Source organism: Panthera pardus, unplaced genomic scaffold (assembly GCF_024362965.1).
Source record: "Panthera pardus isolate Hobbes unplaced genomic scaffold, ASM2436296v1 HiC_scaffold_18, whole genome shotgun sequence".
In the NCBI taxonomy this organism is placed as follows: Eukaryota; Metazoa; Chordata; class Mammalia; order Carnivora; family Felidae; genus Panthera; species Panthera pardus.
In genome coordinates, this window is record NW_026526743.1 from 2,138,492 (window position 1) to 2,152,824 (window position 14,333).

The 14,333-nt window shown below is 53.7% G+C and overlaps 1 protein-coding gene across 3 annotated transcripts; it reads right to left on the reverse strand.

Annotated features, from left to right (window-relative positions):
- Positions 1-641: 641 nt before the first annotated feature.
- Positions 642-11,538, reverse strand: AP2S1 (adaptor related protein complex 2 subunit sigma 1). 3 transcript variants are annotated; one of them, XM_019425898.2, is made up of 5 exons: positions 11,345-11,479; positions 7,619-7,768; positions 1,613-1,726; positions 1,189-1,248; positions 642-1,009 (listed from the first exon to the last, which is right to left on the reverse strand). In XM_019425898.2, exons 1-5 carry the CDS (start codon positions 11,345-11,347, stop codon positions 908-910), a joined length of 429 nt encoding a protein of 142 aa, XP_019281443.1. In that variant the 5' UTR covers positions 11,348-11,479; the 3' UTR covers positions 642-907. The 3 variants fall into 3 exon arrangements, with proteins under 3 accessions (XP_019281443.1, XP_053761500.1, XP_053761499.1); XM_053905525.1 differs by lacking the exon at positions 1,613-1,726 and having other exon boundaries at positions 11,345-11,493; XM_053905524.1 differs by lacking the exons at positions 642-1,009; positions 1,189-1,248; positions 1,613-1,726 and adding an exon at positions 3,441-3,770 and having other exon boundaries at positions 11,345-11,538.
- Positions 11,539-14,333: the final 2,795 nt, after the last annotated feature.

The window sequence follows — 14,333 nt, forward strand, 5'->3', positions numbered from 1 at the left end:
AAAACAAAACAAAACTCTTATCAACCAGGATGCCTGGGCGGCTCAGTTGGTCAGGCGTCAGACTTCGGCTCAGGTCATGAGTTTGCGGTTCATGAGTTCGAGCCCCACACCTGGCTCTCTGCTCTCTGCTCTCAGCACAGAGCCCGCTTTGGATCCTCTGTCTCCCTCTCTCTCTGCCCCTTCCCCGCTCGCTCACTCTTTCTCAAAAATAAACATTAAAGAAAAAAACAAAAGAAAGATTCTGGAGCCACCTGCCAGGGCTCAGAACCAACCCAGCTTAGCCACACTAGCTATGTGACTGCGGGCAAGTCTTTCGACCTTCCCGAGCCTCAGTGATCTCACCTGGAAAGCGGGGATACTGACAGTCCCTTCGTCATGACCTCGTGAGGATTAGGGAAGGTGACGCCTGCTGCTGTTAGATGTTGGCAGGAGTATCACTATTTCAGTGGCAAGTGCTCAGTGTCTAAACCCCTCGCCCCTCCAGGTCGGGCGGGCGGGAATGCACCCGGTGCACCCGCCTCACTCAGGCCGACGGGTGTTAGTCGACCGACCGACCGACCGACCGACCGACGACGGATGGCGGGGCGTCCCTCGGCGCCTGCGGCTTCTAGGGCGAACAGGCGAGGGCTCAGAGACACAGGCCGGGCGGGACCACGGGTTTATTGGGAGCTCCACGCGTGCACTCACAGCGTCACACGACAAGGGCACGGTTACCCGGAAGGCGCGAGGTGGCCTCCACCCACGGCTGGGTGCAGGAGGCGGTGGGGTGCAGTCTCCTTCCTGGTGGCCCCGGGCCCAGCGGGGGCCTTCCTCCCGGGCGGCTGAGGGAGGGCACCGGGGTGGCCCGGGCCTGGCAAGGGGGCGAGCAGGGAGCCGGGGGACCGGGGCGGGTGGGGGGCCTGCGCCCTCACTCCAGGGACTGGAGCATCAGCAGCTGCTTCAGCACCTTCGTCTGGCTGGTCTCGCGGATCTCGCCGGCCAGGAACATCTCGTCCACGACCGTGTAAACCTGAGCGGAGGGAGGTCGATGGGGCGGGGTGGCGGGGGGGGAGACCCCGGTGTGAGGGAGGCCTCCCCACCCCCCAACAGGTGCTGGTCCGAACCCCTGATGACAGAGAGCCAGGAAACGGACAGGGGCAGAGGCACCGGGCGGCCCGCCCTCCTCCCTCCTCCCGACCGGAAGCCCACCTTGTAGAAATTGAACACCAGGTCCAGCTCACAGACGTTGTGGAAATACTCGTTTAAGACCTGGGGGAGGAGGCAGAGATGGTTAAGAGCCGGGCAGGGAGAGACACGCAGAGAAACTGAGGAAGGGGGAGGCAGGGAGGAGGAAAGACGCGGTGACAAAGACGGTCAGAGGCAGAAAGTCAGGGGCAGGGATGATCGGAGAGCGAACGACGGCAGACAAGACAGACAGACAGGCAGAGGGAGAAAGAGGAAACTGTACGGGCAGGGAGGGGCAGAGGGAGGCCCCCCCCCCCCACCCGGTGGAGGTGGTGAGGGTCTGGGCATCCCGAGGGGAGACCAGGGGTGGTTCTGGGGAGTCGGGCCGAGGGCCACAGCGCCCCTACCCACTCCCCCGCCCCCCCCCACCCCCCGCCTGCCCCTGCACCTCCACGAAGTTGTGGATGGCCTCCAGGTAGGCGAGGTTGTTGTCATTGACATCCACGCAGATGCAGAAGTAGAGGCCAGCGTAGCGTCGGTAAATGATCTTGAAGTTCCGGAACTGCAGGGCAGAGAGCCTGTCAGCGCCCAGCTGTGCCCAGGACCCAACGTGCTGGGCAGAGCGGAGCCAAAAAATTCCGTCCGTTATCCCATGCACGGTCCCTGAGGCCCTGCTCTGCGTCTGGCCCTGTGCTGGGGACACAGTGGTGACGGAGACAGGCCCGGCCCTCCCCTCGCGGGGCTCCCAAACCCACAGGGGTTCATCCACGGTCATCCCCAGCCTGGGGATCCAGGAGGGCTTCCTGGAGGGGGCGTCTGCACTGAGGTCTGCACTGGGAAAGTAGATAAAGAGATAGATACAGGGGCACCTGGGGGGCTCGGTTAAGCATCCGACTTCGGCTCAGGTCATGATCTCGTGGTGCGTGGGTTTGAGCCCCGCATTGGGCTTTGCACGGACAGTACAGAGCCTTCCTAAGATTCTCCTTCTCCTCCTCTCTACCTCTCCCCCTTTGGCATGGTGTGCGCGCTCTCTCTCTCTCTCAAAGTAAATAAAATTTGTTTTAAAAAAAAAAAGAGAGAGGGGCGCCTGGGTGGCTTGGTCGGTTAAGCCTCCGACTTCGGCTCAGGTCATGATCTCGCGGTCCGTGAGTTCGAGCCCCGCGTCGGGCTCTGTGCTGACAGCTCAGAGCCTGGAGCCTGTTTCAGATTCTGTGTCTCCCTCTCTCTGACCCTCCCCTGTTCATGTTCTGTCTCTCTCTGTCTCAAAAATAAATAAAACATTAAAAAAATAAAAAAATAAAATAAAAAAAGAGAGAGAGATAGATATAGATACAAATAGGCATCAGGGTTTGCTAAGCACAAGGTCTTTGGCCAATATCTGAAAAATCCCAGCTCTGGGTCTGGTGTTAGAATGTTTTGTCGCCGCCTGGTGGAAACTACAAAACATTAGTCCCTGATTTTTATGCCTCTTTTTTTCCTACCCCCTCCCCCCCAGGCTCATCCTTCTGTTAATTTCTATACTTTGAGTATGTCTCCTTTCCTTTTTTTTTTTTTTTTTAATTTTTTTTTTCAACGTTTTTCATTTATTTTTTGGGACAGAGAGAGACAGAGCATGAACGGGGGAGGGTCAGAGAGAGGGAGACACAGAATTGGAAACAGGCTCCAGGCTCCGAGCCATCAGCCCAGAGCCCGACGCGGGGCTCGAACTCACGGACTGCGAGATCGTGACCTGGCTGAAGTCGGAGGCTTAACCGACTGTGCCACCCAGGCGCCCCTTTTTTTTTTAAGTTTATTTGTTTACAGAGAGAGAGAGAGAGAGAGAGAGAGAGAGAGAGTGCGAGAGCCGGGGAGGGGCAGGGAGCAAGGGAGAATCCCAAGCAGGCGTGGGGCTCAATCTCAGGACCCTGACATCATGACCTGAACAGAAATCAAGAGTCGGATGCTTCACCGCTTGAGCCACCCAGGCGCCCAGCATTCTTTTTTTTCTTAAAGCTCTCCGTCTCCCACTGTCACCCTCCCGGCTTGTTCCTATGCCGCAGTTTTAAATTTGAAGGCTTCTCGGGGAAGCTGGGTGGCTCACTCAGTTGAGCGTCGACTCTTGATTTCGGCTCGGGTCATGATCTCAGGGTCCTGGGATCGAGCCCCAAGTCAGGCTCTGCACTGAGCGCCTGCTCGGAATTCTCTCTCTCCCTCTCCCTCTGCCCCTCCCCACGGGCACCTTGTGTGCTCTCTCTCTCTCTCTCTCAGGGATCCGGCCCCCACACCTTCACGCCTTCTCCTGCTATATACTCTCAGATGAGTCTCTTCCCGCAGACCGGGGCAGGCCCCCTCTGAACTGCCCCCACCACGGGGCCCCCATCCCCACCCTGACCACTCCAGGCGTCACTGTCTGGGGGCAGGTCTGTCTCCTCACTGGACTGAGCTGGGGCTGTCACCGCTGTGTCCCCAGCACCACCCTGCACGGGAAGAAGGCCAAGCCCTAATCCCTGGAATCCGTGAATAGGTGACCTTACATGGCAAAAGAGATTGTGCAGGTGTGCTAAGTATCTTGAGATGGGGAGATCCGGGATTATCCCGACGGGGCCCAGAGCAATTCCACAAGGATCCTTATAAGGGAAAGAAGACGACGGGAGAGTGTGGGTGGGAGAGAGAGTTCAAGAGGCTATGCTGCCGCCTTTGAAGCTGGAGAAGGGGCCCCCCGTGCGGAGGAACGCAGGCCGCCTCCAGAAGTGGGGGAAAGGCAAGGAAACAGACTCTCCCCGGAGCCCGCAGAGGGAACTCAGCCCCTGCTGAGCCATTGTGGACGCCCGACCTCAAGAACTGTTGAGACAACGAATCTGTGTTGTTTGGAGCCACTAAGTTTAGTAATTTGTTACCACAGGGGCGCCTGGGTGGCTCAGTCGGTTAAGTGTCCCAACTCTTGATCTCGGCTCAGGTCATGATCTCACAGTCAGTGAGTTCGAGCCGCACATCGGGCTCGGCGCTGGTGGTGTGGAGCCTGCTTGGGATTCTGTCTCTCCTCCTCACCTACCCTCCCTCGTGTGCGTGCTCGCTCTCTCGCTCTCTCTCTCTCTCAAAATAAATAAATAAACTAGAAGAAAAAAGTGATTTGTTACCACAGCAGACGGAATCTAATATAGGTGCTAAGGAATAGGCATTCATGAACCAACGAGAGGAAGAAAGTTTGGGTGGCCTGGGCCTTCTCGTTGGGTACTCATTCTTAGGTTTTCCTCTCACAAGTCCCCTCCTCCAGGAAGCCTGCCCTGATCTCAGTCTCCTGAGAGAGACAGTATTTATTGTCTCCTACCCGTGATCCTTCCCACTTCATTGGGGGAGGGACCAATTCTCTCTCTCTCCTGAGAGAGACAGTATTTATTGTCTCCTACCCATGATCCTTCCCACTTCGTTGGGGGAGGGACCAATTCTCTCTCTTTTTTTTTTTTAATTTTTTTTTTTAACGTTTATTTATTTTTGAGACAGAGAGAGACAGAGCATGAACGGGGGAGGGGCAGAGAGAGGGAGACACAGAATCGGAAGCAGGCTCCAGGCTCCGAGCCGTCAGCCCAGAGCCCGACGCGGGGCTCGAACTCACGGACTGCGAGATCGTGACCTGAGCCGAAGTCGGCCGCTTAACCGACTGAGCCACCCAGGCGCCCCACCAATTCTCTCTTATTCCCCACTGCATTCCCTCCCCTGGGAACCCCTCCCTGACCCTCAGGCTGAGTCAGGCGCCCTCCTCCCACCCAGCTGTTCCGTCCCAGCCCTGCCCTCTCTGGGTGGTCGCGGGAGAGAGTGGGAAATAAACGCACAAGGAAACAAATGAATGAATGAATGAATGGCCTGCATAGGGAGGAACCGAAGATCTGGGCGTCAGGGCCCCTTGTGACCTTCTCGCCTGCCCAGCTGGCCTCACCGACCTGCTCCTGGTCCCTCAGCACTCCGAGCAGGAGGCCCACTATGCTGGCAGCAGGGGACGGGGCATCCGCCCCCTCCTTCCGTCCTGCACCTGCTGCACTGGCTCTGGCCCCGTCGCCCCGCTCCCCGCAAGGCCCCCCATCCCGTCCTCCTCCTGGAAACCCTTTTCTCTAGGCTGCTGGGACCCCCGAATCTCCTGGCTTTCCTCTGCCTCCTCACCTCCCGCCTCTAGATATGGCCTCTCTTCTCTCCTTTGTTCCCCTCTGTCGATCATCACCCCACCCCCAACCCCGCTAAGTCCCTCCGCCTTCCTTGCCCGTAGTGTGCAGAACCTTCCAGATCACCACATCCTGCCCAAACTCCGGTTCATCACTCCGTCCTGGATTCTCCGCTGGGGTGTGAACAGACACCTCACTCCTGGCCTTCACCCTCAACCTGCTCTTTCCTGAGCTGGCCCACCTCCCTCCTCTGCTCAAAAGCCTCCCGGAGCAGCCACCGCACTCATAAGAGCTCAAGTCTTAGGAGGCCCACGAGGCCCCAGGTGATCTGTCCCCGTTATCTCTTTGACCTCATCGGCCCTCCTCCCTGCCTTACAGCACCTCAGACCCGCTAGCCTTCTTGCTATCCCAGGAATGCCCCACTAGGTTCCCGCCTCAGGGCCTTTGCTCGCTACTCCTTACTCGCTACTCCCTGGGTTGGGAGGGCTCCCTCCCTCTCACATATCATCTCCTGCCACTTCTTCAGCCCCTTCAGGTCTTGGCTCCAATGCTACCGTTTCCAGACTTCCTCCTTAAATCCCTGACACCTGCATTCCGACCCCCGCTGTACACACGCCAGCACTTCACCTCCCACAGATGACGCTTTGGCTCCCCGGCACCTATCACCACCCGCCAGGCTCTACCTTTGTCACCAGTCTCCCTCTGACCAGAACATCAGTGCCCTCAGGGCGGAGACTTGGATCTTTCAGTTCCCGCACCCAGAACAGTGCCCGGCGGGGGCGCCTGGGTGGCTCGGTTGGTTAAGCGTCCGACTTCGGCTCAGGTCATGATCTCACAGTTCGTGAGTTCGAGCCCCGCGTTGGGCTCTCTGGTGTCAGCGCAGAGCCCGCTTCAGCTCCTCTGTCTCCCCCTCTCTCAGCCTCTCCCCTGCTCTATCTCAAAAATAATAAACATAAACGTAATAATAATAATAGTAAGGAACAGTGCCCGGCATACAGTAGGCCCCCATTAAATGTGTTGAATTTACAGGACAATCAGCCTGGCTGATGCCGTGGGAATTAAAGACACAGCCTTCCCGATTTAAAGACACCAGGCTGGTTCAGGCAGTACAGCCAGGGTCATGAGTTCAAGCCCCCTGTTGGGTATGGAGATTACTTAAAATGAACGAACGAACGAACCTGAGACATAGCAAAAAACAGCCATACAAGATCCTTGACTGGCTCTGAATAATCAGCTACGACAATCTGGGGGACATTGAACTATTGATTGGGTATTAGAGTAAATAAGGGATTATGATTACTTTCATCAGGTCGGCTAATGATATTGTGGTAACGTAAGGAAGCATCTTTATTTTCTGAGATAATTAGGAGGGAAAAGTCATCATCTCTGTAACTTAATTTCAAACACTACAGCAAGGGATAGGTCGCTACCTTAGTCTCTACTTGTGTGTGTTTTTCTAGAGTTTTATTTCATTTTTAAGATTTTATTTTTAAGCAATCTCTACACCCAATGTGGGGCTAAACTCACAACCCTGAGATCAAGAGTCACGTGCTCCACCGACTGAACCAGCCAGGTACCTGGGCGCCCTCATTTTTATAGTAATTTTTTAAAGTAAGTTTCTTTTTAATGTTTCTTTACCTTTGAGAGAGAGAGAGCGAGCGACCACGAATGGGGGACAGGCAGAGAGAGAGGGAGATACAGAATCTGAAGCAGGCTCCAGGCTCTGAGCTGTCAGCACAGAGCCCCACGCGGGGCTCGAACCCACGACCTCTGAGATCATGACCTGAGCCAAAGTCGGACGTTTAACCATCTGGGCCACCCCAGGCGCCCCTTTATAGGAAGTTTTAAAAAGGCACGAGGAAAAAAAAAAAAATCCTTCAGCCAAAAGAAAAAGAAAAGGTAGAGGAAAGGGTGAAATATTAATACAGATGAAATCTGGATAGTTGGTGTATGAATCTTCAATCAACTTCCTTCTCACTGTATTAATCTGTATGTTCGAAAATCTTCACAACGTGGGGACCCTGGTGCCTGGTAGAGCGTGTGACTCTTGGTCTCGGGGTTGTGGGTTCGAGCCCCACATTGGGTGTAGGGATGACTTAAAACTAAAATCTTAAAAAAAAAAATTTTTTTCCCCACAATGAAAAGGTCTTTGCAAAGAAGGAAGATCGCCAGCTCAAAGCGTGTTGAGGGAATGAACGCGGGAAGGAAAAGAGGGCCCGAGGGGTTCCTGCCGGTAGGCGTCGGGCAGGAGGCTGGGCAGGAAGGACGGGTGGAGGGAAGCAGGCGAGTGTGGTAGGCATGGGGGGGCAGGGGAGCATCACCTCCACAAAGTTGGTGTGTTTGGCATCTCGGACAGTGACCACGGCGTGCACCTCCTCGATCAGCTTCTGTTTCTCGTCGTCATCGAACTGCATGTACCATTTGGCCAGGCGCGTCTTGCCCGCCCGGTTCTGGATGAGGATGAAGCGGATCTGGGGACAGCAGGAGAAAGCGGAAGTGAGCGTGGCGGGGGAGAGCGGGCTGGTCCAGGATGCCCCGCCCCAAAGCCCCGCCCATCCCCACGGGCCACGCCTCCTGCCGCCTGCCCTCTGGGGTCTCAACTGCTCCCCAGAGCCCGGTGGTCCCAACACCCCAAGGGAGTGACTTTTCCCACTCCCTGGCCCTGAGGCCCAGGCTCCGCTATCTTTGTCTGTTTGACCTTGGACAAAGGATCCGCCCCCTCAGCCTCAGACTCCCCACCGGCAAAGTAAGTTTCCTAAGAAGATCCATCTTGTCAGTGTTCGGTGGGATAGAGGTTTATAAGCTTAATTCAGGAGCCGGCACAGAGCATGCGCTCGGGAAATGTTTTGCGTTTCAGACTTCTGTGGTCTGAATCCGGGAGACCCCACTCCTTTATTTTCTTTTTCCTTACCAATTTCTTAAATTTCACCCACTTAAAAGATATGTTTCTTTCTTTTGAGAGAGAGAGAGAGAGAGAGACAGCGCACACATGTGCAGAGAGAAGGAGAGAGGGAATCCCAAGCAGGTTCTGCGCTGTCAGCGTGGGGCCTGACACTAGGCCGGATCTCACCAGCTAGAGATCATAGAGTCAGAACCTTAACCGACCGCGCCACCTAAAATTCACCCATTCAAGATGTATATCGTTCCAGTGGTTTTTAGTGCATTCATATGGTTGGGCAAAAATCACTAGGCTCTAATTCCAGAATATTTTCATCACCGCAGAAAGAAACCCCCACCCATGTAGCAGACACTTCCCCTCCCTCCGGCCGCTGGCAAACAAGAACCTTTCTATCTCTATAGATTTTCCTGTTCTGGACATTGCGTGTGAATAGAATCAGAAACTATGTGGCCCTTGGTTTGCCTTCTGTCCCTTGGCGATGTTTTCAAAACGCACCCACGTGGAGGCGTGTGTCCAGGCTTCACTTCTTTTCTTTTCAAAAAAAAAAAAATTTTTTTTTTTACGGGGCGCCTGGGTGGCTCAGTCGGTTAAGCGTCCGACTTCGGCTCAGGTCACGATCTCGCAGTCCGTGAGTTCGAGCCCCGCGTCGGGCTCTGGGCTGATGGCTCAGAGCCTGGAGCCTGCTTCCGATTCTGTGTCTCCCTCTCTCTCTGCCCCTCCCCCGTTCATGCTCTGTCTCTCTCTGTCTCAAAAATAAACATTAAAAAAATTAAAAAAAAAAAAAAAAAAAAAGAACACAGACTCTAGAGCCTGAATGAATCCTGGCACTCCTGGCTGTGTGTCCACGGGCAAGTAACTTGGCCTCTCTGGGCCTCAGTTTCTCCTTCTGTATAATGGACATAATGAGAGCACCTCCCTCATAAGATAGTCGCAAGGGTTAAGAAATGTCAGGGGCCCAGCACAGTGGCTGGAACATACTAAATGTTACACAAGTGTTAGTTCTTAGTGACATTATAATTCACCATCATTTGACTTTAAGAAAACCAAGGCCCGGGGCGCCTGGGTGGCTCAGTCGGTTATGGGTCCGACTCTTGATTTCAGCTTGGGTCAGGATCCCGGGGTCGTGGAACAGAGCCCCATGTCGGGCTCCGCACTGAGCGTCGAGCCTGCTTGGGGTTCTCTCTCTGTTCCTCTCTCTCAGCCCCTCCCCTGCTCGCACTCTCTCTCTCAAAATAAATAAATAAACATTAAAAAAAAATTTTTTTTTTAATGTTTATTTAAACACACAGAGTGACAGCGGGGAAGAGGCAGAGAGAGGGAAACACAGAATCAGAAACAGGCTCCAGGCTCTGAGCCTTCAGCACACAGCCCGATGCAGTGCTTGAACCCACGGACTTTGAGATCATGACCTGAGCTGAAGTCGGATGCTTAACCGACTGAGCCTACCCAGGCGCCCCAAATAAAGAGTTAAAAAATAGTAAGAAAAGAAAAGAAAACCAAGGCCCAACTTCACCCAGCTAGGAAGCCTGCCTGTAGGCCCAGTTCTGTTTGAGACAGGCATGCGTATGCCCATTTATACATGAAGAAACTGAGGCTCAGAGAAACAAGTCTCACAGCCACAAAGCACACCTGGGAGTCGAAAGGCTTTGCTCTGGACCCCTTTACCCTGGCTGACTCTCCGGGAGCCTCTATCCGTTCATGGGAGTCCACTCTCTTTCCTAAGCCTCACTCTCCAATAGTCCCCCTTCCCCCAACCAATCAAGACAGACAGGAACAGGATATTACACTCTCCTTCCAAGAACCCCATCTGCTGAGCCAGGGAAAACCACTTCCTAGCAGGCCAGGGGTCCTGGGTACAAAGGGAAAGGGCCTGGGCCTGGCTGGGGGGAGGCTCACTAGACAGCCACAACCTGTGGCCAGAGCCAGAGATATATAGGGTATATGGGGGAGGAGAGCTAAAAGAACTGAGGGAGAGGACTGCCGCTCACCCCCAAATTCCCTTACACGCCTCTTCTGTATTAGAATCTCTCCACCTCTGGGAATCTGCCCTAAGAGGTCCCTTCCCTCCTGCACCCTCACCCCTCTGATGTTCCCTCTGGATGCCCCCCAACCTTCCCTGTCTCTGAGCCCCCATCCCCTGGAGCTCTTCCATTTTGACTTCCAATTTCTGGGTTTCGATCAATCCCCTCTTTCAGGCCTCAGAAGGCCTTTTACTGAGGACATCCCTTCTCTGATGCCAAGGCCTCCTCCCCTGTTCCAAAGGTCCGTGTTGCCTCCAAGGACCCTGTTGATGGGGGAGACTCCCTCGTTCTGACACCCACCTCCATTGATCTTGTTTTCCAGCTCCCTGCCCAAAGACCCATCCTGGGGGAGGGGAGCCAAATCCAATGCCCAGTCCTTGCTCCAAAAACTCCATTCACATCTCTCACATTTGCATGTCTATCCCTACCCAAGACCCCTCTTCTTGGAAAGACCTGTTCCATTGCCCCCAACCGTTTCTAATACCCACTCCCTACCTCCAAGCCTTCTCCTGCTTTGCAACACACTTCCCCTGACCCCATTCCCTACAGCAGCCTACTTCCCGTCTCCAGCGCCCAGGCTCTTCCCCTTGAGACTCTCTCATTCTCTTTCTCCCTCTCTCTCGTCAGCAGTACTCCTCCCGTTTCAACAGCCCCTCTCTTCCTTCAGTGTCAGTTTCCGCCTTCTAAAGACCCCTTCCGAAGCAGTCCCAGAGGTTTCCATTCTTCTCCAATTATCCTGCCACACTCCCAGAGATCCCTCCTCTTGGGTCGCCCCCTCCCCACCTCCCATTCCTTCTCCCCACCTCCGAGGTCCCGCTTCACGAATCGCCTCCGCATTTCAACCCCCCGCCCCCGCCATCTCCAATGTCTCCCGCACAGCCCTCTCCCCTTGGCACTCGGTCGCCAATGTCCTCTAGCTTCGAGACCCCCGGTGCGCTTCCGCGCCGAGAATCACCACCCAGTTGCCCCCTTCCCGGGCCTCCAATCGGCCCCAATCCCGAGAGCCCGCGCCCGGCCCAAACCATCGCACCGCGGCAGGGGACGCTTGTCAGCAACCAAGCGAGCCTCAAGCACCTGCACGTGGACCCACCCTGCGCCCGTCCCCAAGGTGGGCGCGCCCCCGTTACCATGGCGACCCCCGTCCGGACCCCAGCGGCCCCGGTCCCGCGGCTACTTGGCAGCTCCGGCTCCCGCAGCAGTCCGGGGTCCCAGGGCTAGAGCGGACTTCCGGCAGAAGAACGCGCCCGCCTTCTCGCGCACAGCCCACTGGGAACTGTAGTCTGAAGAATGCCTTCCCTGGCCAGGCTGCAAGCCTGGGAAAAGGGCTGGTCCCCCTTCCCAACATGCTGCGCGACTGTCCTTTTCCCACCCCACGGTACAGACCCCGAATGCATGCTGGGAGTTGCGGGTGATGGTCCCTTCCGAGGACTACAATTGCGTGATAGCCCGCAACGGGGAGTTGCATTCTGGGAAATGTAGTTCTGGTAGTCCTCCCTCCATCCCTATCCTCCCAAGGCGAGAAGGGCATGCTGGAAATAGTAGTTTTAAGTAAGAAATTGATCTGTGGGTCTGGGGGCAGAAAAAAAAAAAAAAAAAAAAAGGAGAAGAAGGAGAAAAAACTGCGCTGTGGGAACTCGAAATGTGACTCTGACCGCGCTCACCCAGTGCTTTTTTTGAAATATATTGCGGTTCCCTGTGGGAGATTGACTGTGGTTTAAGAGAATGATTTTGAGAGGACTGTGTGCAAATTCACCCATTGCATTTCCTAGCTGTGTGACTTTGGGACAACAACTTCACCTCTTAGCTCAATTTCTTCATGTGTAAACAAGGAGTAATCAAGAGATCACCTCGGTGGGGTTGTTTTACATCTTCGATAAGTTTCCAAAGCGCTTATCACAGTGTTTGATACATAGTAAGTGCTCAATAAATACTAGTTGACATCACGAATGCTCATTGTTAACGTCCACAGGATAATAGGATCTTCTTACTTCCTATCCAGAGGTACAGCTGTCTCCTTTCAGTTATCTCAAATAGGCCAAATGTTTTCCTAACTCAGCAACTTTTCCTTTGTACTTTGCTATTGCCCATGGACCTTTCCGCATTCATCCTGAGGCTGGCTCCTTTTCTTCCTTTACCTTAAACACCACTTCCACAGACCTGTGTAGAAGACCCTGCTTGCCTACAAAGGTCCTCTTCTTCCGTCACCGAAATTCTCTAGGTTTGATTTTTTTTAAGTTTACTTATTTACTTTGACAGAAAGAGAGAGGGAAAGGGGGGAAGGGCAGAGAGAGAGAGAGGATCCCAAGCAGGTTCCACACTGTAGTGCATGGCCCGATGTGGGGCTCGAATGCACCAACTGCAAAATCATGACCACTGAGCCACCCAGGTGCCCCTAGGTTTGATTTTTTTTTAATTTTTTTTTAACGTTTATTTATTTTTGAGACAGAGAGAGACAGAGCATGAACAGGGGAGGGTCAGAGAGAGGGAGACACAGAATCTGAAACAGGCTCCAGGCTCTGAGCTGTCAGCACAGAGCCCGACGCGGGACTCGAACTCACGGACCGCGAGATCATGACCTGAGCCAAAGTCGGCCGCTTAACTGAGCCACCCAGGCGCCCCTGATTTTATTTTTTAACATTTATTCATTCTTGAGAGACAGAGCACAAGCAGGGGTGCATTAGAGAGAGAGGGAGACACAGAATCCGAAGCAGGCTCCAGGTTCTGAGCTATCAGCACAGAGCCCCACGTGGGGCTCAAACTCAGGAGCCGTGAGATCGTGACCTGAGCGGAAGCCAGACGCTTAACCAACTGAGACAGCCAGGCACCCCTAAGATTTTATTTTTAAGTAATCTCCAAACCCACCCTGTGGCTCGAACTCATAACCCCAAGGTCAAGCATCGCGTGTTCCACCAACTGAACCGGCCAGGTGCCCCTCTAGGTTTCTTTTTTGTTTTGTTTTGTTTTGTTTTAATGTTTATTTATTTATTCCAGCGATAGAGAGAGGGAGAGAGCAGTGGAGGGGGACTGAGAAAGAGAGGGTGTGAGAGAGAATCCCAAGCAGTCTCCATGCTCTTCTCATGGAGCCCGACAAGGGACTCGATCCCATTAACCATGAGATCAGGACCTGAGCCAAAATCAAGAGTCTGACGCTCAACCAATTGAGCCACCCTGGTGCCCCAAGTTTCATTTCTTATAGTATCAGTGGAGAGACCCTCTGACTCCCTGAACTCAGGACTGACCTCCTAAGCTCAGCAAGCTCCCAGGAGCTTCCGCCTAACTGTCAAATTCATCTTTTGGAAATTAACTAATGAGTTGCTGGACTGGGGAAAGAAACATTTGTGGATGAGATGCCTGTGCGGATGAATCAGAAAGTGCTCAACAGTGACCTCAGTTTCATTGTAATGTTAACATCCCCCCCCCCCTCTGAATATTCGTCACAAGCCCTCATAAGAGGAGCCTGAGTACTGTGGTTCTGGGAGTCCCTGATCTGTCCCTCCCCCCCGCCCTTGCTCTGTCTCTCAAAAAGAAATAAAAATATTTTTAAAAAACCACATATCATAGAACAATGTAAATTCAAAACGTGGTATTAGCAGAAGCACCAACACATTGGCACAAAAAGGTTAGGGATCATTTCTATCTGGTGCACTGCTGTATCTCTAGGAAGGTTGGGATTGAGAGAAGGTAAGCAAGGTGCCCAGGATATAAAATTAAAGAGGCACTCTTGAGTGCCTGGGTGGCTCAGTCAGTTAAGCGTCCGACTCTCCATTTCAGCGGAGGTAATGGTCTCTCGGGTTCTTGAGTTCGAGCCCCACGTGGGGCTCTGCACTGGCAGCCCGGAGCCTGCCTGGGATTCTCCGTCTCCCTCTCTCTCTGCCCCTCCCCTGTTCGCACTCTCTCTCAAAAATAAATAAATTAAATAAATAAATAAATAAATAAAACCTTAAAAAAAAAAAAAAAAGGCACTCACTCTTAGGTGATGACCCTGCCCTTGCAAGAGTCTGAAAGTCAGCACCTACTTGAGGTTTGTTCCCTGGACACCTTGCTTGGCTCACCTTAGTCCCAGCCTTGACGTCTAGCGCTTAGCTCAGTGCCTGACATGAGTCTGGTGTTCCAAAA

Bases quoted from the DNA above. Each gene is read 5' to 3' on its own strand.
- AP2S1 (XM_053905524.1), bottom strand. The intron at 3,771-7,618 runs GTGATGCTCCCC...TTCCCTTATAAG, and splicing joins AACACACCAACTTTGTGGAG to GATCCTTGTGGAATTGCTCT.